We start from the raw sequence: 22,429 nt of genomic DNA, 5'->3' as shown, positions 1-22,429 counted from the left end.
TGGTGATGTTGCGTCGAATTTGTCATTCTTTCTTTGTTTGAAAGGAGAATGCACACACTCTCCTACCCCGTAGTAGGTGCTGACCAGAGCACGTGCTACTGCCACGTGACATCTCCATTCCGTTCCGTTTTAGCATCATAATCACCGTTTGGATTTGGCTGCCTAATTAGTAATCTGGAAAACAAAACAAACCTTTTACTCTCCTAATTAATTTCTATATTCTTATTCATTTCATGTTTGGTAATTTTAAATATAGTCATTAAGATTATAAAAGATCAAAATGTTAATAATTAAAATTAAAATCAAAACCTACAATTTTAATATTTTTAAAATACATTATAAAAGAATAATATAGTTTGACTTATTTCTAAATTCTAATCATTGTAACTGAAAAAAGAAAAAGAAAATGAAATGTATTCTGTAGTATGCGATTCTGAAACACCCACATGCCACGTGTGTGTATTAGTGAAACCAAACCTACCACTGTTCCACCAATCCAGTAATCCACCCCATCACGTTATGAAAAGTCAAAATAAACAAATGGCTCGTGTAAAAAAAAAACTTATATTTTACTTTTTCTTAAATATACACCTTTTATAAAATATCTGTGAATTGTACTTTAATTATTTAAAATATAAATAAGCCTCTTAATTAAAAGTGAAAAATAATTATAAACATATATTTTAATGATATTTAATGTCGCCGATAGTTGGTTTTGAATACTTCATATATTTACATTTGAAATAAAAATATAAATCAGAGGAATTTATTAATATACAGCAAGGAGTGTATTAATAAGATATTTTTTTGGTTATTTTAAAATAATATTTATAAATTGCTAACATATGATTTTTCTTAAATAAGTAAATGTGCGTATAGTAGCGCTCAATCATTAACCTAAACCTATTTAATTTTTAAAAGAAGTATGTTAACAAATTATATAATTTTCTTAAATCATTTTTTAGGTGTAGCTTATAAAATACTCTTTTTGAAAAATAAGTGAGCGTATATTAAAAAAAATTGAAATTTAAAGTATTAAAAACTATGTTTTTAATAATAAAAAACTTATTTTAAATTTAATTTTAATAATTTAATAAATATTACATAGTAAATATTTTCTACACTTAATATAATTAAATAAATTAGATCATAATTAAAATATTCATGACTATATTTTATGAAAACATTAATTTAATCATAAATAAATAAAAATGATGTTATGACTGAATGAAAATAAATTGTTTAAAAACTATTCTGTTTTAAAATAAAATTTAATTTATTATATCATTAAAATACATAAGGGTCAAATAAAACTGCTTATAATAATCAAATCAATCGCAAATAAAACTGTTTATAACTAAAAATAAAATAATAATCAAATCAATCACAAATTCAGAACTGAAAGAATGTGTCTAACTCATTTGATATATCTCCTAACAATATCTGTTTTTGATTTCTCTCTCTCTCTCTCTATATATATATATATAAAAGCAATTGCAAGTAATAAGGAGAAAAAATTATCTCAATAAACAAAGAAAAGAATAATTGTATTAGCTACCATTCCTGGTCATACTCACACCAAATCCTAATGAACAAATTATTTATTCACTTTCGTACTCATTCAATCGAAAACCGCCCAAACGTATAATTTATTAAGCTTTACAATAACAAATACATATTAAATATGACCTCTGTGTAATTTTTTGGTAACAAAAAAATGAATGTGACTTATTTTTATTCATATTAAATATGTACAAAAAATATGACTTCTATGCAGTTGGTATTTAAATATTTTTTATACTAAATATGACTCATTCAATAACACGTTGAGTCAAGTTAATAATACATATCAAGATTGTAAGAGACAACTTGAATTTAATATCTGTATAACACAATTTTTTAAAGATTTGATATCTAAGAAATTTCGTGTAACTAAATCTAATACACTAAGATCAGTTTAGTACTAAGATCAGTTTAGTAGTAAGAAGATTCTAATTGAATATGTATGAGAAAATAAGATATGTATTGATATTTTTATATTATTATTTATAGTTTATTAACTTTAATAATAATTATTTTAAACTCATATTAAACATGATTTTTAATAAGTTGAGCGGGTACAATTTTATTTTATTTTATTCCATTTGTCAGTGATGATCAAAAGAAAGAAAAATAATAAGAGGAGTGCGGAATCGTGAAAATTGGATTGGATCTTTAGGCATAAGAAACAGAATGAGAGGGAATTATGCAGAAAGAAAAAGAACGTGAAAACCATTTCTCTTCACAATTATCCCTTTTTCCACTCTGACGCCATTTAATTATTCATTCATATAAATTAGGCTCTCTCATCTTCCATTCCAATTACTATTAGATTCTGCTTCCGTTATTTTTTCTCTCTTCTTCACTTCCTCTTTACTATTCGTTCGTTCTGGATTCAGTTGAGGGAAAAAAACTGCGTGGTTTGAGCAATGGATGTTAAAGCTGCACAGAGGTTACAACTTTCAGCGGTGGTTCAACCCGAAAGGTTTGGGAGAAGACCACCATTCAGTACATGTCGTTTGGGTGTGTCTCGGGAACCGCAGAGCCTTCGGGTTTTTGTTTCGCCAATGATGATGCGGCGCAGAACAACCGCTTTGGAGGTTTCCTCTTCTTACGACAACATTTCAGGTTTCCATTCAAACCAATCACCCCATTACTTTTTTTTCCTCTTTTGGTGTTGTTGAATTTCGTTCTTGCTGCTTTCCACACGCTTTTGTTGTTGAAGGGTCATTTTGCCTTTTTTATTATTTAATTTTGCTGAAAGGATTGTTAGTTCTGAGCTATCTGTCTTTCAAACAAAATGAAGGATTGGTAATTGGGTTAAGAAGTGTAAATTGTCAATGAATCGGAAACAACGATCTGTCCTTTTCGTGTGCCATATTGTATATCTGCCTCCAAAGGTACCTGATAAATAATAATATCTCGGAATATTTGGTCTTTAACCGTGCCAAATAGCATCGTATGGTGTGATCTATGTAGGGGCTTTTGTTGGGAAAAACCCAAGTCCCACGTCGGCTAAAAATAAAGTCAAGTTAGAATATATAAGTGAAGGGCTACCCTTATCCCTTGAGTTAGTTTTTGGGATTGAATTAGGCTTAAACTCACATTCTAAGAGCTTTTGTTGTTGTTGTTAGTGAAAAGATTTTCCACTATCAACAAATAGATAGAAATCATCATAGATATGATTTTTAAAGTAATTTTCCAGAAGTCAATAATTTTAAATTTTATGACAATCTATGATTGGATGAGAGTGTGAAAAAAAAACTTTATACTGGTAGTATATTCTAATTAAATACTAGATATTTTGTACATTTCATTCTTTTCCTGTCTGAATTATGTACATAAACATAGGTTTTCCCAAGGTTTTGTTTTGTTTTTCCAGCAATATCTATATTGAAAAACATTATATGATTAATATGAAAAGATAATGCTAGTAGTCCCAGGTTTCAATCCAGCAATAACTACATTGTCCAGTTTATTTTGAACTAGCTTTTATTATCTGCAGATTGAATTATATTTCCTTTTCTATTGATTACTGATTAGTTAAGAAAATCATCTTACCACATCTTCTGAGGGAAAGCACGGTGTTTGAGAAGATGTAGTATGTATTATGCCTGGATCTGATCTAGTTTCTTACTGGATAAAACTAGTGCTGCCCATCTTGAATTTTTACATATTATTCCTAATGTTATTCTTGTAGCTTCAATTTTGGAATCTGGGAGCGTTCATGCTCCTCTTGATGAAGAGCTGATTCTAAAGGTATAGCAATGATGTTGTTTGTCATTTTTAGTCAACTTAGTAAATTCACCAATAAATTAATATTAGGTCAATTGTTGCTTCTTTAAGTATCTGCATGCCATTGTCTTACTTGAATCAATAAAATTGCAGAATAGATCACAAGAGACCCAGCCATATTTAAATGGACGCTGTATTTATCTTGTTGGTCAGTTTCTTGGTTGACTTCTTGTGCTTACATGGTATGCTTTGGAAATTACTTTGGCATTAAAAATGCTTTGAATTTGACGTGCAGGAATGATGGGCTCTGGGAAAACAACAGTGGGGAAGATAATGTCGCAAGTGCTTGGTTATTCATTTTGTGATAGGTTAGTATGCTAATTGCTCATCTTCTCTTCATGGGGAGAAAATGCATTTAATTAATAGCAAGTAAATTATGTGTAATTGGAATGCACAATAGACCAGTAGAATAAAGAAAGAATGATCAATGGTTGTAAAGCAGCTCTATTATTTTTATTTGTGCAATTATTTCGTTATATTTTAGTATCTGATATGAGCTTCAACCAACCAATATTCATATTCATTTGATATTAGAGGGAACTGAAGACATGTCAAAGATGTATGTGTGTGTGATTGTATTCAATTGATGAAAGCAGGGTGGGTCTCAGTTAAGCTGGGGAATTTGATCTACTCTGCCGTGTAATGTTTCTGTTCAGATTTATACTACAGTGTACATGTTCTATCACAATACAATAAATCTGTTTCATGACCATATTAGAGGTCTTGCTGAATATTTTCTCTATTTTTTGAACTTATGGGTGTTGTAGTGATGCATTGGTGGAGGAGGAGGTTGGTGGAAACTCTGTAGCCGATATATTTGAGCAACATGGTGAGACTTTCTTTCGTAATAAGGAGGTCAGTTGGATTGGAAAGCTCTATGATTTTAGTTGTTATATTCTTCAGTGTTCAGAGAGTGTGTTTAGTTGTGTTGAAATTTTAGATTTTCCTGTTTGTTTAATCTCATCTAGCATCCACATCCTCATCGTCATCTATCTTGATATTATCTTATATTGTAAGCAGCAGTGGTGCTGGATTGTTTTAATTGGAGTGGCCAGATAGAAAAAATACTTAACATTATTTTTTAGTCCTTGAAAATATGACTTTTCATTTTAGTCCCTTCATTTGTTTTTAATTCTTACATTTAGCAATGTGTTTTTAGTCCTTTATTGGAGACTAAAAGCACATAATTTTAAACCAATTGAGGTCAGATTTGGTGGAAGGGGCTAGTCATCCACAAAGTAGCAAATCAAGTAATTATTATCAGTGTCTTTGATGGCCAGACATGTCTGTAATTGTTGCATGGCACTTCCTTGGGCCACTGGCTATGCCATGAGCTCCCACATGTTCATTGAGCTATACCCTATTCCTCTTCAACCTGTCCTGTGGCACAATTCTTCTGCCTTATTCCTAAAATATGGAACTGTTCTGAATTCTGATTTTGTGTAGCTTTCTCCTCTCATTTCGGTATTCTTCCCACTAGTATTTCCCCTGCTGTCAATCCATTCTGGCAACATTGTCCAGTAATTTGCAACTGCTGGTGACTTCTCCAGCCACTCTCTGGTGCCTTTTTCTTGGTAACAACAAGCTTAAAGCTTAGTAAGCTTTGGCTTGAGGGGGAAGTGTTAGAATTATGTGCAGTTCATGTATCACATGTTAAAATGCCTTTAGTATTCATAGGATTTAATATTTAGGAAATTGCACTTATTTAATCTTTGCCTATAGTATCTATATATGGATATTTTGACTATTGCATGATGGAGGTACTGAATAAGAAAGCTTTTCATTCAGATCTTACTCTCTAGAATATCCTATCTATATTTCTCTGTTCCTCCCCCTCTAAATTCAACTGAAACTTTGGTATCACGAATTGTTCTGGATTATTTTTGTGGTTCTGTTATTGCATTACTATTCTGTTTCCCTGCTTACCATTTCAGACTGAGGTGTTGCATAAGCTATCCCTGCTGCATCGACTTGTTATTTCTACTGGTGGAGGTGCTGTTATGAGGCCCATCAATTGGTATAAGAATTAGCTCGCTGTTTGCTACTGATAAAAGTTTAAACTTTGCTCTCTTTCAATTAAATTTTTCCTCATCTTTACATGCGAATGGATTTCCAGGAAATATATGCACAAGGGGGTTAGTGTTTGGTTGGATGTACCAGTGGAAGCCTTGGCACAGAGAATTGCAGCTGTAGGAACTAATTCTCGTCCCCTTCTAAACTATGAAGCAGGGGATCCTTACACACGGGTAATTATTTATGTTCCATAGTAGGGGTGTTTTTCTTTTCTAAACATAACACATTAGTTTAATAATTTAAGCTACCAAGTTGGACCAACTTATCATCATAGGAATTTGCATCAAAATTATTTTCCACTAAATAATTTTACCCCTTGGAATTCACATTCAGGCTTTTATGCGTTTGTCTGCTATTTTTGAAGAGAGAGGTGAAGCATATGCCAATGCCAATGCCAGGGTCTCATTAAAAAGTATGTCTATTAATCTTTCGTTGATGTTTTGAAATATAAAAAAAAAGTGTGGAATTGTCCAGAATATCTGAGAAAGAACAAACATGCTTTGTATTTATTGTTGAATGTTTCTTAGATGATAACATTAAAATGATCTGATGCTGTTTTTGTCTGTGACAGAGATAGCAATAAAACTGAGCAAAAGAGATGTGTCCGAATTGTCTCCAACTGATATTGCAATTGAGGTCTTGAGCAATTTCTGCCTCATGCCCTTCCTTCTAACTCCATTTCGTCGGCTCCAGGCAAACTGAAAAGTTCCTGGAGCTGAAGTTGAATCTAACTTTTGTATTGATGCTTATCTAATGTTATCCCGTTGTATCTTGCAGGCGCTAGAACAAATTGACAACTTTTTGAAGGGTGAAGGAGGCGGTTATGCAGAATGCTAGTACAAGCTTTGGTCACAAGCTTCTTTTTGATTGTTCATATTTTTTTATGCAATTGCAATTAAGGTCATGCTGTTGACCTCTCTTTGGTAAAAAAAAAAGGGGGTAGTAATGCAACATGGCACTTGTTTATGCATAATTTGTGTTGGCAAATTAGCACAATCCGACAGCCAATAGCAACAACATTTAATTTATGTTCTGTTTATTGTTTAATGTTGATGTATATAGACATAGACACTGGTGAACGAGGTGTTGTAATCCGAGTTCGGTTGATCAATTTATGTATGCCTTCCTCTAAAGAGGTTTGTATGTTGTAAAGTGACGCACGCATATTTTAAATTCTCCCATGCTAGTTCTAATGTTCTATGCGAAAGATCTATATGAAACACATTATTTTTTTAAAATATTTTTTTTAAACGTTTCTTATTTTAACGGTCATTGTAGGGATGAATATGTAAGCCGCTGTATTGAACTTGTTTATTGAATTGCAGTGTCATCACATTATCTTATTTCATATCATTAGGTTGATATCATATAAATAAGAGTTTTGTGAGATCCAACTCTTCACAATATCTTCTGCAAAAAAAAAAAAACCCTCCATAATATCCAAGACCAAACCTAACATAACGTTTAGCAGCCTCGGCTATGTAGGAAAATTAATACAAGGTCTGCCCTTAAAGAATTGGAAATAAAAGAAGCATAAAAAAAAACGTAAAGAAATTTGGAGATCTGGCATATGTTCAGTGTAACCTTATTTGCTTCAAGCAAAACATGAAACCGAAGCACCAAGCCCCAATATTGATGAATATTGTGGATGGCTTTAGCTTGGTTTACCAACCTCTGCTATGTAGTTTGCTCTTAATTTGGTTAGATTCATTTGGGTACAATCTTTTACGTGGGTGACTTATTTTTCTTTTATTAATTTATTTTTGGTAAGTAAGCAAGAAAGTTAAATAGAGACCCAAAGCCCAAAGGTTTTTATTTTTTAGATGAAAATTTAGGGTGAAGAAATAACCTTTATGTCCCAATACAAGGTATTTGGGTTTAAATAACACTTATAAATAAACTTGCATTTAGCACATGTTTAATTGCTAGGCAAATAAAAACCGTATGGAAATCCGGAAGTGACATTGGGTTAATTTACTATAAACATGAAAAAATAATCGAATTTCTTTCAATATACCGCAAAACCAAACAAACGTTTAATTCAAAGAGATGAATATAAGTTAAAACTTAAAATCTGTTACATATAACCCTCAACCAATCCCTTGAATTAGGTTTTTTTCTAATTAGTTTCTTTTTATCCCTTGATATTAACTTAAGTGAATTTCATTAATAATAATAAAACTATAGTTATTTAGCTTAGGTGCCCGCATTTGGTGGTACGCATATATTTTGTACAGACACCGTAATGCTGTCAAATAGGCCCTTGATGGAATGCGTGAGAAGCCCTTCATACGAAATTCTGGAACATCTTTGCATATGTAACTTTATATCACTCAAGTCTCAAGATATTAATATCTTAAAATTTTCTTAAGTGTTTATATATAAGCTATTAGTTATATTTTTTCTTGCTTTGTATGACCCCTACTAACATTAATGTTGAGATGGCCGAGTTGGTCTAAGGCGCCAGATTAAGGTTCTGGTCCGAAAGGGCGTGGGTTCAAATCCCACTCTCAACATATTTATTTATCTTTTTTTCTCCTTGGTTGGTCCTACCAACTACCAAGTTTGAAGTCCTTATCTGCACCCTCCAATAATCAAACAGCGTAGATAGCAAAGGGATAATGTGGATGACAACCATGGCTAACTCATCTCTGCTTCCCAAACCCTATTATTACCATAATTTCCATTATCAACACCTAAGATGCTTCAAGATCAACCTCCCAAAATGGACTACTAGTACTAGAGCTTCCTCTGCTGCCCCTGGGGTCGACCTCAACACTCTCGAATTTGCCATTTCCAAGGTGTTAGTTTAGCACCAAATGTCTATTATGATTTTCACACCAAGGGGTAATAAACACTTGCTTTGTTTGTTAATTGTTAGATACCAGTTGAACAATGTAATAGAGCATTACAATAGGCTTAAGTTAAGAACAATTGAGATAAGAATTGAGTTCCAATTAGATTCTTTGGCTTTATATTTATGCCCCTATGAAAATATTGCTCCCAGTTCAGTTACAAGGTAGTTTACTGTCTGTGTGTTTAGATTAGCATTGGCAAAATTAATTTTGAACCAAATTTATTTTGCAAATTGATTTTGAAGTAGGAGAATGCTTTTTAGTACGAATCCAAATTCGGGAAAATTTACGAGATGATGTGATTGGTTAAAAATGTTCAATTGTATATGTAGATACATAAAATCCTTTTTTATAGGGATCCACCATTTATGGTTATAAATTCCCACTTTTGGTACTCAATTTCGTAAGGATTTTTTGCACTAAATAGCACTACTCTTTGAAGCAATATGATTTATGTTTGAAAGTTTTTATTCTAAAAGCAGGTTTGTAGCAAAATCCAATATAATTTTTTATATTCAATGTAAAAGTTACCTAAAGTTGATTCAATCAAAATAAGTTCTAGACCCATAATAAATTCCTCAAGGTAGAAATAGAATCAAGCATGTGAAATTTACCAAAAATCACATTAGCTGATATTCTAACATGTTTCTAGACAATTCAACGTGGAAACAAACTTGCACTTACTGTCTAGCTTTGGAGCTGCTACTGGTTAGGTAAATAATAGATAGGCTTGTTTGTGCAGAAAGACAGTGATGCTGTTAAAGAGGCACTTAATCAGCTTAGTGAAGTTGGTTGGGCCAAGAAATGGAGTTCTCAGCCATATGTTTCATGTCGTACGGTCAGTCTCCAATTAAAAATGTGGCAAAGTGACAACTAAACATTAAGCTCTCATCAACCATTCTTGGACATAACATCCATCATGTATACCTGTCCAGTGCTTCCACTACTCATTCATATGTAAACTAATTCATCGCTCATACAAGTTTTCACCGTTCAAAATTTGTGTATCAGACATCACTCCGGGAGCTGACAAGTCTAGGCATAAAAAACTCAGAGAACCTTGCAATTCCTAGTGTCAGAAACGATGTGAGTTTCAGAAATCTTTTAATTTTTAGTATGAAATGGAGTATGTAATATCATATGTAAATATCTCAATTGTAAATGGGGAAACTAGTAATTTCTAATAAGACTTTCAATCTTGAAAACATATGTTTCTTGTAAGTTGTACACATTCTTAACAAACAAGTAACAAAAATCTTTGATGGTGCAGGCAGCTTTTCTTTTTACCGTGGTTGGAACAACAGGATTTTTGGCTGTTCTTGCTGGGCAACTTCCCGGGGTATCACTAGCACACTTGTGTTTTGCTCTGTATGTCTGTTTAATGATATAGTGTTGAAGCACGCATTTGTAAATACAGATATGGCATTCATTTTGCTTGCAGAAATAATCTAAATTATTATGGAAGCAGTATGTAGTTGGAACTTCTAGTAGAATAATATACTTATGGATTTTAAATGCTTGCTTGGCAACCAGATAAAAGAACAACCAAAGTGGAAGATTTAGAAACTCTTTCCTTTCATGCATGCATCATGGTCTCACTCTACATATTATATTCTAACGCCAACATTGGTGATACTTAATACTGTATTGCGCTTTTTGTGGTTTACAAAATTAGAATTGGAAAAAAAATGGTTGAAAATACTTTTCCTTATATTTTTCTTCTAACTACTTCCCACACACTCAACCAGGCAGACCTTAAAATAATTTTGACATTTTTTTTCCATCTCTGATTGATGTGTGCTGACTCTTGTAGGATTGGGGCTTCTTTGTACCGTACTTGATTGGGAGTATCTCATTAGTGGTTTTGGCTGTGGGTAGCATATCCCCAGGGTAAGAAGAATAGTGTTTGCCATGTAGCAATGGATACCCCGCTTCAGTGTTAAATGTTAATTTTCTTTACATTAATGCTCCAAGTTGCTAGTGCAGGCTTCTCCAAGCTGCTATTGGCAGCTTTTCAACACTTTTTCCTGATTATCAAGAAAGGATTGCCAGGCATGAAGCAGCTCACTTTTTGAGTACTGCCCTTTTCTTTTTTGGCTGGTTTTCATGCACAATGCATCAGATATGTGACTTTGCTCTAACCCATTTTCTGTTTGGTCTTGTGTTTCATTCTAGTTGCTTATCTGCTGGGCCTACCCATTTTTGATTATTCCCTGGATATTGGGAAAGAACATGTCAATCTCATTGATGAGAGGCTTGAAAAACTTATCTATAGTGGACAGCTTGATGCCAAAGAGCTAGATAGGTGTTTATTTACCATACACCTCTAATTTCTCTTATTCACTGTGGAAGAAAAAAGCCATGCCAACTTATAACTTTTCAAGAACCAAGTACTAACCAAGCCAAGCCTTAATAATCACAAAACTTGGCTTAATAGGAAGAGTTTTAATTAGTAATTTCATTTTTTTCATATCAGATTGGCTGTTGTGTCAATGGCTGGACTGGCAGCAGAAGGTTTAACATATGACAAGGTGGTTGGTCAATCTGCTGATCTTTTCAGTCTCCAGGTTAAGTATCTCTATTTTTTTGTAAGATGTGGATATTATACTACTCGCAATTATCTCAAATAATAATACTAGAAAGTTTTTTTTCCCTGCAGAGATTTATTAACAGAACCAAGCCACCACTCAGCAAAGATCAGCAACAAAATCTCACAAGATGGGCCGTATGTTTTTAAATACCATATATGTTTATGATAAATACCTAAAATAAATGCAGCTCTCAAATTTATGCATTTTTGTGCTTAAAAAGCTCATGTTTGCAGGTTCTGTTTGCTGCTTCTCTCTTGAAAAATAACAAGGTGACTCATGAAGCCTTAATGGCAGCGATGACAAAGAAGGCAAGCGTACTGGAATGCATTCGGGCAATCGAAAATGCAGCATAGTTCCACATTTATCTGTTTTCAGCCAAGACATCAAAATATAGTATAACCAAAGTCTAAGAACTACAAATTACAATTTTAAGTTATTTCTTGTACATAATCACTCATGATTCAAGTTTTTTTTTCAAGAGCATTCAACTTTCCATTATTTTTGTTACTCTTGGTATTTGATATAAGTTACTATATGCAAGAATGATATATTAACATAACAGAATTGAAAACGGTAGCTCACATAATTAGAGGGATTTGATAAAAAAAAAAAAACACATGTAAATAAGAAAGTGAGACACAATCGTTTACACTTTACATAATCCATTTAGGTTCAACAAATCTATGGTGCGCATCATTTATTTATTTTACTATTTTTTCTTCTGCATCGGGATGACATCACTTTTAGTATTCTTCCTCTGCTTATATATTTCTAAATATTATTTAATATTACATCTTAGTCTAACTGTGTCTATGGTTTTTAGACACATTAAATCTGCAAAGTGTGTAAAATGGTAAGAATGGTATATTTGATCACGGTTCATCGGGCCAATCAGTAGGGTCGTCGCCTTCATAGAACAAACCATCTACGATTTGGTCAATTACGGAATCGATGAATGCGTTGCAGCTGACGGTGAAGATTCGACCAACTCTGTTTCGAGCACTGGAGAACCATGCAAAGAGTGCTGCACAAGTTACTGCACCCAAACACACCCCACCAGCCTCTGTGATTCCTTCAATGTCCATCTTTCTGAACATAGAGTTTCCTGTCACCATTTCCATTGTCACCGTCGCTGCAAACACCATCTGCAACAAACATATATATCATCAAAATTAAAATGAAAAAAAAAATGATCTAGTGCCTAATTCTTTATTTCTCTTATAACTAAGAGTTTAAATTGCATGCACGAGTATTAATTTAAAAGGGAACATTGACAAAAATTATGGCAAGAAGGAAACGGGAAGGGTACACTACACTTCCTGGTATTTAATTTGTAAGATAATTCTATATTCAATGGAAAAAATTAGTAAATATAATTTTGATATATATTTTTGAACAGGGAATCTTCCGGTCAATGACTAATTCTGCACAACAGATATTTTTCTATATTTCAATATATAAAAACTGAGGATCAAATCCTAAGCACACGTTTAAACAAATCATCTATTAATCATATCATACCAAGTTAATTAAAGGTTAATTAATTCAAAAAAATTATTTTTTAAAAATTATTATATAAGCTAAAAACCTTAATAATATATAGTCATGAATACAGACAATATTATAAAGATTTTTAGAAGTAAATGATTAATGGTTACTAGACTTAATAGTTAATAGTATAAAAATCTCTACATGCATGGAAAAATGAACCCAAATAGAAGGGGTTAAATTTGCAAAGAAAAACAGATTAATGATTTGCTGAATAAAATTGAAAATAATTTTGATGGGGTTAGAACTTAGAAGTAGCAGTAAAAGGTTGTAGCCATAAAAAATGAATGGAAAGTGCAAGTTTTTATTTATGAATAGTTACGAACCATAGCTAGACGACCAGAGATGATCTCAAAATCATGACTTTTCTTAGAGCTCTCAATATAGTCGGAAAGAGCGGCGAAGAAGGGGGACACGTCATCATCGTCACCCTCCTTGCGGGCCTTGATCAGAACCCCCGCTCGATCCGAACCGTAGGATCTCAGAGTGCACAACCGCGGCTGCAAAACGATGTTCGCGCCTTCCGCCTCCGCCGCTTTGGGTTTCGGGATCGTAACCTGAACCGGACCGGCCGGTTCCCTCGCCCGAACCGCGGGCCTCGCCGACCGCAGCTCGCAGTGCACTAAACGTGTTGCAGATGCCATAGAGAGAAAGGATTTTGGGAGAGCAAGCATAAGAGTATGATAGGAAAGGACCTGATTACCAAGTGCTAGAGGAGGTTACGTGTCAGTCAATTGCTTCGGTAACGTAGCTTTCAAATTTTTTTTTTAATCATCTTATTCGTAAAACAAAATATGAGTAATTCAAATCAAAATAAATAAATAAAATTTAATTAATAATTATTTTTTGTTAAAAATTGAATTGAGATAATATTTGATCCACTATATACAGCAAGTAGATTTGTGACGGAAACAAGTGACAAATCCAACAAAAAGTGCTTGCATTTTCTGTTCCATGTGTAGGATTAAAAAAAAAAAATGGATGTCTTATATCTATGATTTCATTATCATTAAACGAATAAATTATTGGTATTTTTAAAAAAACCTGTCTAGTTATGAACTTTGCACGGTTTAATAAAATGAAACAATGGGGTTACAAATATATTAGTGTGATTATCATAACAATATTTATTAGAAATAATTTATTATCGATAAATTTACATCACGATAAACTAAAATAAATCTTAATAAAATAAAGAAATTTATAAATAAAACGTTATTTCATCAAGATTTGGGTCTTACTCGTTTGTGATATTTAAAATGAAGGAACTGACATTTGACAATTAAATATTTATTGTACAATAATAATTTATGTATTGCACAGTACAATATGTTATAAACCAAGTGAACAAAATAAAGCATTTTATAATTTCACTGGGGCAAAAGGTACTCGAAAGTGGGAGAAATAAAAAAATGACAATTGCTAATTTGCTATTGTTTTATTGCCTACTTTCCAAAAGGGCCAAAAACGCCTAAACCTCCAAAACTTCATCCCTTCCTTTTGTTTGCTATTTTCCTTGCACCATTGAGGATTTGCCTCTATTCCGTTTCTGCTTCAGTTATTTTGCCCTCTCTTGTCTCACTTTTTATCAATAGTTTGCTCCTTCATTGGTGAACAGTAGTTAGCATTATGATTGAAAATTTATAACTTTAATTGAAAGCCTTAAATTATAAAAATCATCATGGCCGCTGAAAATTCCAAAGCATCAGCTCCTTCACCACATGGAAAACAAAATATAGAGAGGGTTAAAATGTCAAGACTTTGAAGAAGTATATGAAACATAGATTTATTTAGTTTCAGTATCAAATCATAATAATTAGCTTCTACCAAGAAGAAATATCAAAACTTACTTAAATGTGAAATATATATTAGCAAATATCAAAACTTACTTAAGTGTGAAATATATATTAGCTTGTTTGCAAACTGCAAATATGTGAGAAGTTCCTATTCAAATCAAACCATAGAAGATTGAAGGAGTTGACCATATTAATATTCATTAATTTGCAATCACCTATCTATTTGATATTTTAGACTTAAGGTTCAATATATCATCTACCATACTCTCACGAAGAAGACAGACAATGAACAAATTATAAGAAAAAGAGGAAGATAATAGAAAGAGTGAGAGAAAAGTTGGTGTCAACCCAACACAATTGTTGCATTTCCCATAAATTATTTACTAGGGCATCAAGGGTATGCTCAACTCTTGTCAGTTCCTATTTATACCTATTGAGCACCACAGAAAATGTCTCAGATCTACTTAAACATGTAGATAGCAAAAGATATTTAATTGCTTTTAGCTAAAAAGACCCTCAAGTAAAGAAATACAAAACACAAAGTATGATAATGAAAATTACTTAAAAACTAAAACCATAAAGTTTCCTTGCATAGTTAATTAAAAAAGAAAAGAGAATCAAGTAATTCATACCAAAGTGATGATGGGTGTGATAATTAAGAACAATTTCATACCTTGTAACAAATTTTATCGACTTTCTTGTCTAAAAAACAGTAATCAAACTCTTCTCTCACCAAACTCTATGTTGCCTATTTATGATGCCTTTACTCTATAGAGCCATCATTCTATAATAGATTTCACATATTATTATGCTTTTTAGATGGAGGTTGGTGATTACCAACAACCTAAAATTTGAACCATTTGTTTATGCAGCTCCTCAAATTTCCGTGTCTCAAATGTTGAAAGTTGCAGCTTAAGCTGCAATTCATGCATTCCCTTTCTAGAGTTTTCATGCTCAAGATTCACATCATCAAGTGCTCTCTTCACATGAAGAAGTTCTTTTTGCTTTCACTTATTGACTTTGCATGTCCCTCTTTAAAAGTGTTGAGTTGCTCACTATGTTTATTCTCAGCTTTAACAATCTGATCTTGAAAAAAGAGAACATAATTAAAGGACAAAGTCATCGTTATAGTAGGAAAACAATAATGCCAACTTTCAATTTTGTAACAAAAGCCTTGTCATAAATTTCAAAAACATATAAGTGTTAAAAGACCAAGAGAGTAACTGATATATAGAATGAATATTTAGAATAATTACTGGTGGTGATTTATGGTGAAGCATCAACACTTGCAACTTGAAGCAAAATTAACATTGAATTAATTTATACGATCATTTATCAATAGCTACATTACAATTTTAACACTTGCAATTGCAGGGTAATTTTATTTGATTCTTTTTGTTAGCAAGCGTATTATTATTTGAGTCACTCCAACTTACACAATTTTTTGTTGATTTGTTTTCAGTTCATAATCCTATATAGTAAAATAAAAAGTAGATAGACATAAAAACCACCCATGATCCTGACCTTGACTTCACTGTTTAGGATTATAGATACTGATCTCAGCATGTACTTCCCTCATGATCAGTCAATGATTCCAATCAACAGGAATATATAACTCGTCTGATAGTGGGGGTAAGTAAATTTGGCAGGCCAAAAATAATTACAACTGTGAACTTCCACATGTACGGTGAAATATAATTGAAAAGCATAAATCTTAAAAAAAAAAACCACACAACTTCAGTTGTTACATGAAAATAAAGGAACTTCAAAGTATATTCAAAGAAAATATAACAAATGTCGTTTAAGAAGTTTGCCTGAAATCAATGACTGTTGGGTGAGGCAGGGACAATGATATGGTGAAAATGTAAAATCACAAAAGAGAGAAAGTGTCTCCTATAATGTTGTCTAATTCTCCAGCAAAACCCTGTTATTCTTAAAACAAAGTTAAAGATAAGGATTATATTACAAATAACAAAAACCATTAAGAGTATTTATTGGAATGAGCAATTACCAATTGAACCAACCATATGAAAAGAACCCAAATTTCCATTTACTTGCCTACTTAACAAATCATATGTTAAGCTGTTGCAATATAATGGTTTATTAAGCATATTATAGTATAGTAGCAGGCTGGCTTAAGGCCCAAATAGTCCAAATAAGGGCTTTAGACCCCAAAAAAAAAGGTTCCAAATTATTTTAGTACTAATATATCTTAAAAAAATTATTATAAAATTATATTTAAAAATAAATTTTAAATAAAACAATGATAATTTTAATAAATTATTTTATAAATAAATAAAAGATATTATTCTTAAATTTATTTTAAACCTCTCAAACTTGAACCACCGTAACATCAACTCTTACCAATTTCAAGAAGTGAAATTCAATAATGAAAAGAATATCAAGACATTTAAACTTTAAAGGTCAAAAGCTTTAGAACATTTAAAGCGATGAATAAAATCAATACTATAAAGTATGCTTTATAACACAATAATTCCATTTAATTTATTCTAGAAGGATACCATGAAAAACTCATGATACAAATGTGTACTTAAAGATAAGGTATATGAGTTGAATATCTATATATTATTTAATAAATTGTGATTGAATAATTTTATAAAAAAATTTATACTATTAATATATATATATATATATATATATATATATATATATTATTTTATAACATCAGACGTTCATACAAATCAAATGTTTATATTGTTGTCTCTTCTCTGCCTCGTAATTCTCCCAAGAAATAGGTATTCAAAAGTCAAAACTTAGCACAGTATTTCTTAAAAAATACCAAAAGACCAATGCCTACTCTACGTAGAGCAGCACGTATCATACAGTGCCTGTGTGGTTTACTTTTTTTATTTATTTAAAAAAAACAGAAAACTCAATTCATTTCGGCAAAAGATCTGATGATCAACATCAAATTTTTGTCGCCCAAGCTAAACAATGAGCTATAAAATTTGTGTCTCCCACCAAAATGTATCTCAAAGTTTGAGGCTATGTTTGGATGTACTATAATACTTCCTATATCAGATATAACTATACCTTTACTTCTAGCCCATTAACAACAGCTTTGCAGTCTAGCTCTATGATAATCTTATATATTCAAGTTCATTGACCCAATTCATAGCCTCCAAGTAAGCTAAAGCCAACAGGAGAAATATACCAGCAATAGAAAAAGACTTTGCCTTGACAAAATAACCAAACTCATCTCTTAAGCACAAGCCAAATCCTACTGTTTGCCGTTCATAATTAAAAAATAGCAGCATCCACATTACATTTAACCTCTATTTATTAATTATGTTGTTATTAATTTGTTATTTTCATTTCAATGACCTGTTAAAATTTTGATTAACAAGCTCTCACCTTTCTTGGAGGAATGTTCTGCGTTTTACTAACCTGCAAACTGTGATGTCTTTAAATTTATAAAACCTTTCAAGTTTCAACAAAAAGGATAAAAAGAGATTACACTCCACTAACTTAAAAGTGGAGTACTAGAGTAAGTCAATCCTACTAATATTTTCTGATAAGTAGGGATTTTTTAACTACATAATATAGAAATAAATCCAAACAAACTTGATAATTAAATAAATAAAATTAGGTAAGTAATAAAATAAAAATATTTAGTTTAAAATAAATAGTAACAAAGAAAATAAAATAAAAAATAATTTTTTAATCAACTTTTGATAATAGATTTTCTTCCCTTAAAATCATTTTTGTTAAAATAATTTATCGCAAACTTGATAATTGATTAAATTTGGTGTGAAAACAATTGGTAATTGATTGTGGAACAGAATTAATTGATTATTTTATATGACAAATGTGTTATTGTTAAAACTTAAAAACTTCATTATTTATCGATGAAGTAAATCAACGTGAGACTCACATTTTCTTTATCTCTCCTTTTTTTTACCATGTCAAACGATTGAAATTTCCTTTCTCTCTTCTATTTTGCATCCTCTCTTTTCTCTATTTTTGTTGTTTTGTTGTTGTACCAAACATAACATTGTGTTAAATTACACGTATCCACAAACAAATAAAACATATTTTTAAATTTCGAAATCCATAAAATTGTAATGTATTTATTTAAATTTTAAAAGAGAGACTAAAAATACATTGTAAATTCAAAAAAAAATTACAAGAAATTAGGAATTTGTTAAGAGTGTATTTTTGATTTTTGTCGTTGGAATCATTATTATTCAGATTCACGTGTGGGCATTGCTCCCTCCATGTCAGCGTCTAGTCGTGGTTTCTTTTTCAACTGCCTATGCTAATTTGTACCATGTGTGGTCATATGTCCCCAAAATGCCTTTAACCCCAAAGTCCAAACCAAAAACATTTTGCTGATTCTAATCTCTCTCTCTCTCATTATCTATCTTATATCTAAACTAGTATGTTGTTGGATTTTGGAGATGAGCTGACGTTAGATAGTTTCTGGATTCCATGGCTCATATGGATTCAACTGTTATTGTTCCTTCTTCTCCTTACCATTCTCTTTTGTCACTCCATCATTACTTTAGATCCCTCTCACCACACAACTTCTCCTTCTGCCTCTGCCACTGATTCTGATCTTCACACTCAACAACCCTCCAACCACGGTTCCACTGCTGTGACCAACCGTCTTCAGAGCACCCGGGTACACCCCGTTTCCCTTTCTTTGCTTTTTCTTTTACCCTTTTGGATTGTTACGCTTCCCAGCATATAAAGATTGCAACTTGCTTCCTCTAACCTCTTCTCTTTTTATATTTTGGCCTTTTGAAATAAGCCAAGGGTGAGAGATCTTCTTTGGCTCATAGAAATCTAAGATTTTGGCTTTGTTTGCATATATTGGTTTTATTTTCTTAGGTTATTTAATGTCCTCTCTGACAATTTCTTGTTGATTTGTTGAAGTTCAAATTAAGCTTCTATTATTGTTCTTTTCATCTGAGAAATCTAGGTTGTAGATCTTATTGGAGTATTAGTGGGTTGATTGTTACAGCACCCCTCCCATTAAGGCCACTAACTGAAACCTTAAATTGGATTTTAATTACCTTTAAATGGTCCACTGACTTTTGTGGATAACTGATTTGAGGTTTCATGGTTAAGAAAGTTCTAGGTTGGTAATTAATGTTTCTGGTTAGGAAAAGAAATTAAATTGACTAAAATGTTTTAGTTGTCATTTACCTTTTCTTTTTGTTGAAAGGAGTTGTCATTTACCTGTTCTTAAGTTTTTTTTTTTTTACGCCTGTTTTGAAGTTATGAATTATGATCGCCGACTCTTTCTTTGTTTAGGTACAGTAGACATTAACCAAAAAAACGAGAGTGAACTTTCAACAATCTCCCCTGGTCCCCTTATTTTGTTATGAATTTAATGTATGCCGCATTTGATTGTCTTCCCTTTTCATTTTCACCTTCAAAATTTCGAGACATGCGTAATGATTTAAGACAAAATTTAGATGTGACTTTGTAAGTATTTTTGATATTGTTCTCTAATCAGAATTGGATCTTAGCTCAATAATTCTCGTACTAAAGATTTCTATTAAATATTAATGCGAATTACTAAGGTGAAATTCTAATTATAATTGGAGAACAACAAAAATACCTATGAAAGTGTATCTAAGTTTTTTTTAGTGATTCAACATTTTCATCTTTGAATAAAAATGAAAAACTGGGTTATACCATATAAGACTAAATAAGTCTCAACAGTCAATCTCTTCAGTCTTGACTGCCACATAAAATTGTGATGGCTTGAAAGCAAGGTTCTGTTGCCATTTGCTTGAGGCCATCAACCAAAGTATTCAAATTTGACGTTTCTGTTCATTCATTTTATGCCACAGTAGTTACCTTACCTAGTGCTGTTACGTTTGACGGCATCCAGTGTGTACATTTAGTTATTGGTTTAAATCAAATATACATTTGCCTTAATATTGATGTGAAAAGCTTTATTATTGTCTTTAATGATCTTTAACGCCTTAAAAAATTATACTAGTACAGGGTAGGTCAAACCTGGTTTTCTGTCAAGGAAGAATATTAAGTATCTAGTCAGAATTATTACTGCATTCCAAATCCTAAATTTGATTTTTCTAATTGATTTATTCATATAGTATATATAACTTTCAGTGAGTGATTACTTTTTTTGATATAGTATTTATCTGTCGGTTGAATTAGCATTTATCATTACTCTATCTGCTTTACCAAAGGACCTGAAGGATTTCGTCCTAATTTACTGAATAATGAAATTGATGTGGGTAGTTGTTTAACTACTAGTACTCCTTTTCAGAAGGACAACTAATAATTTATCTTGTCTGTATTCAATACGTTGCTGGTTTTTCTTTCTTTTTTGCTAGCAAGTATTTGTTGTTTTAAAAAGTGTTGAATATCCTGATTGAAAAACGTATTTTAAGTGATAATTTTGGTATGCAGCTGGGACCTCGTGCATGTTGGTATGCCACCTTTGTAAATAAAAAAATAATTTGGGTATGGAATTTAAAAATGGTGTTGATATGGTTTATATGAGATTTTGGATCTATAATTAATATCGACTCACAAGTCACAAGGGTAGGGATATTTTTTGGGGGGTTGGAGTAGTGTGGGAAAATATGAATATATTGTAATATTATATATATATATATATATATATATATATATATATATAAAAGAACGATTTCTTATTTTAAAAATGTAAGAATCATAAAAAGTTATGCTTGTTTATTTATTCATCTTAATTATTAAAATAAAAGTTAATAATTTTTTTTCACCATAATCAAAAGGAAAAATAATCTATATTCATTATTCTCATTTGTCGTAGTAATCAAATATGCCTATCTGAGTCTCTCTCTATATATATATGGTAAAAAAAGAGAATTATTGTTGTTGAATTCCTAGATCCCCAAGAATTTATGACCATTTGTCAACTACTCGGTGTTGATTTTTTTCTTTCTATCTTCAAAAGGAAATAATACATTCTCTTCAAACTATAAATCATACATTTATATTAATCAGTAGGAATAGATCCCCTCTCTCATGACGTGTCATGTTTTAATTTTGTGTATATTTCTCTCATAAGTATATTATTAAAGCATAAAAGAAAGATGGGAATCTTTTTGTGTACATTGAATCTCGAGTTTAAATATTATTAGATCATAGGCTCTAACTATAATCTAATCATAACAAAATTTTACATGAAAATATGCATTATAATTTATTTTCCTTTTGACTAAAAGTAAATTGACATGGCAGGGAGTAGAGAACACAAGTATTAAAGGTGAGATAGGAATAGTGAGAGAAGAGTTTGCAGAAGGGGAGGCTTCAAGTTCGTCTGTGTATTTCCTCCACCCTTGCTATTATTTCAACTTAGCCAAAGAAGCATTCCTCAAATGTCTTGGCCTTGATTCTACATCATCTAAATCTGATGCTCCTTCAACCCAAAAACATAGGAAACAAAACAAAGCTAGCTGATCATCAAAATTATGTTCTCATTTATTTATGAAATGTTTTCTCATCATTTTGAACTACTTTTTTCGGGTAATGATTCTTCCATCGTGAGAATTGGAAAGAGAAACAAATTTTTTAAGTGATAGTTAGGCAAACAAAATCCATTTAAATTTCTTACAAATTAAAATAATTCATGATATAATTTATTTAATAAGATAGGCCTTGCCCATGACTTAAAATTGCTATTCCCACTTGCAAATTTATACTCTAAATTTTACCTATGAATTTTGAATATTTTTATATTTATAAA

The 22,429-nt window shown here is 31.6% G+C and overlaps 4 protein-coding genes and 1 non-coding gene across 6 annotated transcripts; 4 read left to right on the top strand and 1 right to left on the bottom strand.

The window, feature by feature from the left end:
* Window positions 1–2,169: 2,169 nt before the first annotated feature.
* LOC100807736 (shikimate kinase-like protein) lies at window positions 2,170–7,059 on the top strand. 2 transcript variants are annotated; one of them, NM_001255164.2, is made up of 10 exons: window positions 2,217–2,667; window positions 3,740–3,798; window positions 3,928–3,982; window positions 4,070–4,142; window positions 4,602–4,689; window positions 5,769–5,851; window positions 5,951–6,080; window positions 6,241–6,319; window positions 6,479–6,543; window positions 6,685–7,059. In NM_001255164.2, the coding sequence occupies exons 1-10, from the start codon at window positions 2,469–2,471 to the stop codon at window positions 6,742–6,744; spliced, it is 891 nt and encodes a 296-aa protein (NP_001242093.2). In that variant the 5' UTR covers window positions 2,217–2,468; the 3' UTR covers window positions 6,745–7,059. The 2 variants fall into 2 exon arrangements, with proteins under 2 accessions (XP_014630836.1, NP_001242093.2); XM_014775350.3 differs by lacking the exons at window positions 3,740–3,798; window positions 3,928–3,982 and having other exon boundaries at window positions 2,170–2,667.
* Window positions 7,060–8,342: 1,283 nt separating this feature from the next.
* Window positions 8,343–8,423, top strand: TRNAL-AAG (transfer RNA leucine (anticodon AAG)). Its single transcript has one exon. It is a non-coding gene; the product is annotated as a tRNA-Leu (tRNA).
* Window positions 8,424–8,484: 61 nt separating this feature from the next.
* Window positions 8,485–11,851, top strand: LOC100807209 (uncharacterized). The gene is made up of 10 exons (XM_003525029.5): window positions 8,485–8,708; window positions 9,505–9,600; window positions 9,774–9,848; window positions 10,033–10,101; window positions 10,576–10,652; window positions 10,749–10,837; window positions 10,938–11,067; window positions 11,239–11,329; window positions 11,422–11,487; window positions 11,587–11,851. Exons 1-10 carry the CDS (start codon window positions 8,529–8,531, stop codon window positions 11,704–11,706), a joined length of 993 nt encoding a protein of 330 aa, XP_003525077.1. The 5' UTR covers window positions 8,485–8,528; the 3' UTR covers window positions 11,707–11,851.
* A 167-nt stretch (window positions 11,852–12,018) lies between these two features.
* Window positions 12,019–13,646, bottom strand: LOC100806676 (stress enhanced protein 2, chloroplastic). Its single transcript, XM_003525028.5, has 2 exons — window positions 13,228–13,646; window positions 12,019–12,498 (listed from the first exon to the last, which is right to left on the bottom strand). The coding sequence occupies exons 1-2, from the start codon at window positions 13,573–13,575 to the stop codon at window positions 12,226–12,228; spliced, it is 621 nt and encodes a 206-aa protein (XP_003525076.1). The 5' UTR covers window positions 13,576–13,646; the 3' UTR covers window positions 12,019–12,225.
* A 5,342-nt stretch (window positions 13,647–18,988) lies between these two features.
* On the top strand, window positions 18,989–22,199 carry LOC100805616 (uncharacterized). Its single transcript, XM_003525026.5, has 2 exons — window positions 18,989–19,342; window positions 21,925–22,199. The coding sequence occupies exons 1-2, from the start codon at window positions 19,100–19,102 to the stop codon at window positions 22,141–22,143; spliced, it is 462 nt and encodes a 153-aa protein (XP_003525074.1). The 5' UTR covers window positions 18,989–19,099; the 3' UTR covers window positions 22,144–22,199.
* Window positions 22,200–22,429: the final 230 nt, after the last annotated feature.

This window comes from Glycine max, chromosome 5 (assembly GCF_000004515.6).
Source record: "Glycine max cultivar Williams 82 chromosome 5, Glycine_max_v4.0, whole genome shotgun sequence".
NCBI lineage: Eukaryota > Viridiplantae > Streptophyta > Magnoliopsida > Fabales > Fabaceae > Glycine > Glycine max.
The sequence above is the reverse complement of the archived record's forward strand: the minus strand, read 5'-3'. Positions and strand labels throughout refer to the sequence as shown.

What these genes read in the sequence shown, in the direction of transcription:
- LOC100807209 (XM_003525029.5), top strand. Translation starts at nt 8,529, where the DNA reads ATGTGGATGACAACCATGGCTAACTCATCTCTGCTTCCCAAACCCTAT. An exon ending in GTGGGTAGCATATCCCCAGG is followed by an intron (nt 10,653 to 10,748) that starts GTAAGAAGAATA and finishes TTGCTAGTGCAG; the next exon opens with GCTTCTCCAAGCTGCTATTG. An exon ending in GATGCCAAAGAGCTAGATAG is followed by an intron (nt 11,068 to 11,238) that starts GTGTTTATTTAC and finishes TTTTCATATCAG; the next exon opens with ATTGGCTGTTGTGTCAATGG.
- LOC100807736 (NM_001255164.2), top strand. Translation starts at nt 2,469, where the DNA reads ATGGATGTTAAAGCTGCACAGAGGTTACAACTTTCAGCGGTGGTTCAA. An exon ending in TTCTTACGACAACATTTCAG is followed by an intron (nt 2,668 to 3,739) that starts GTTTCCATTCAA and finishes TTATTCTTGTAG; the next exon opens with CTTCAATTTTGGAATCTGGG. An exon ending in CTTTCTTTCGTAATAAGGAG is followed by an intron (nt 4,690 to 5,768) that starts GTCAGTTGGATT and finishes TTACCATTTCAG; the next exon opens with ACTGAGGTGTTGCATAAGCT.
- LOC100805616 (XM_003525026.5), top strand. Translation starts at nt 19,100, where the DNA reads ATGTTGTTGGATTTTGGAGATGAGCTGACGTTAGATAGTTTCTGGATT. An exon ending in ACCGTCTTCAGAGCACCCGG is followed by an intron (nt 19,343 to 21,924) that starts GTACACCCCGTT and finishes TTGACATGGCAG; the next exon opens with GGAGTAGAGAACACAAGTAT.
- LOC100806676 (XM_003525028.5), bottom strand. Translation starts at nt 13,575, where the DNA reads ATGCTTGCTCTCCCAAAATCCTTTCTCTCTATGGCATCTGCAACACGT. An exon ending in TCTCTGGTCGTCTAGCTATG is followed by an intron (nt 12,499 to 13,227) that starts GTTCGTAACTAT and finishes TGTTTGTTGCAG; the next exon opens with ATGGTGTTTGCAGCGACGGT.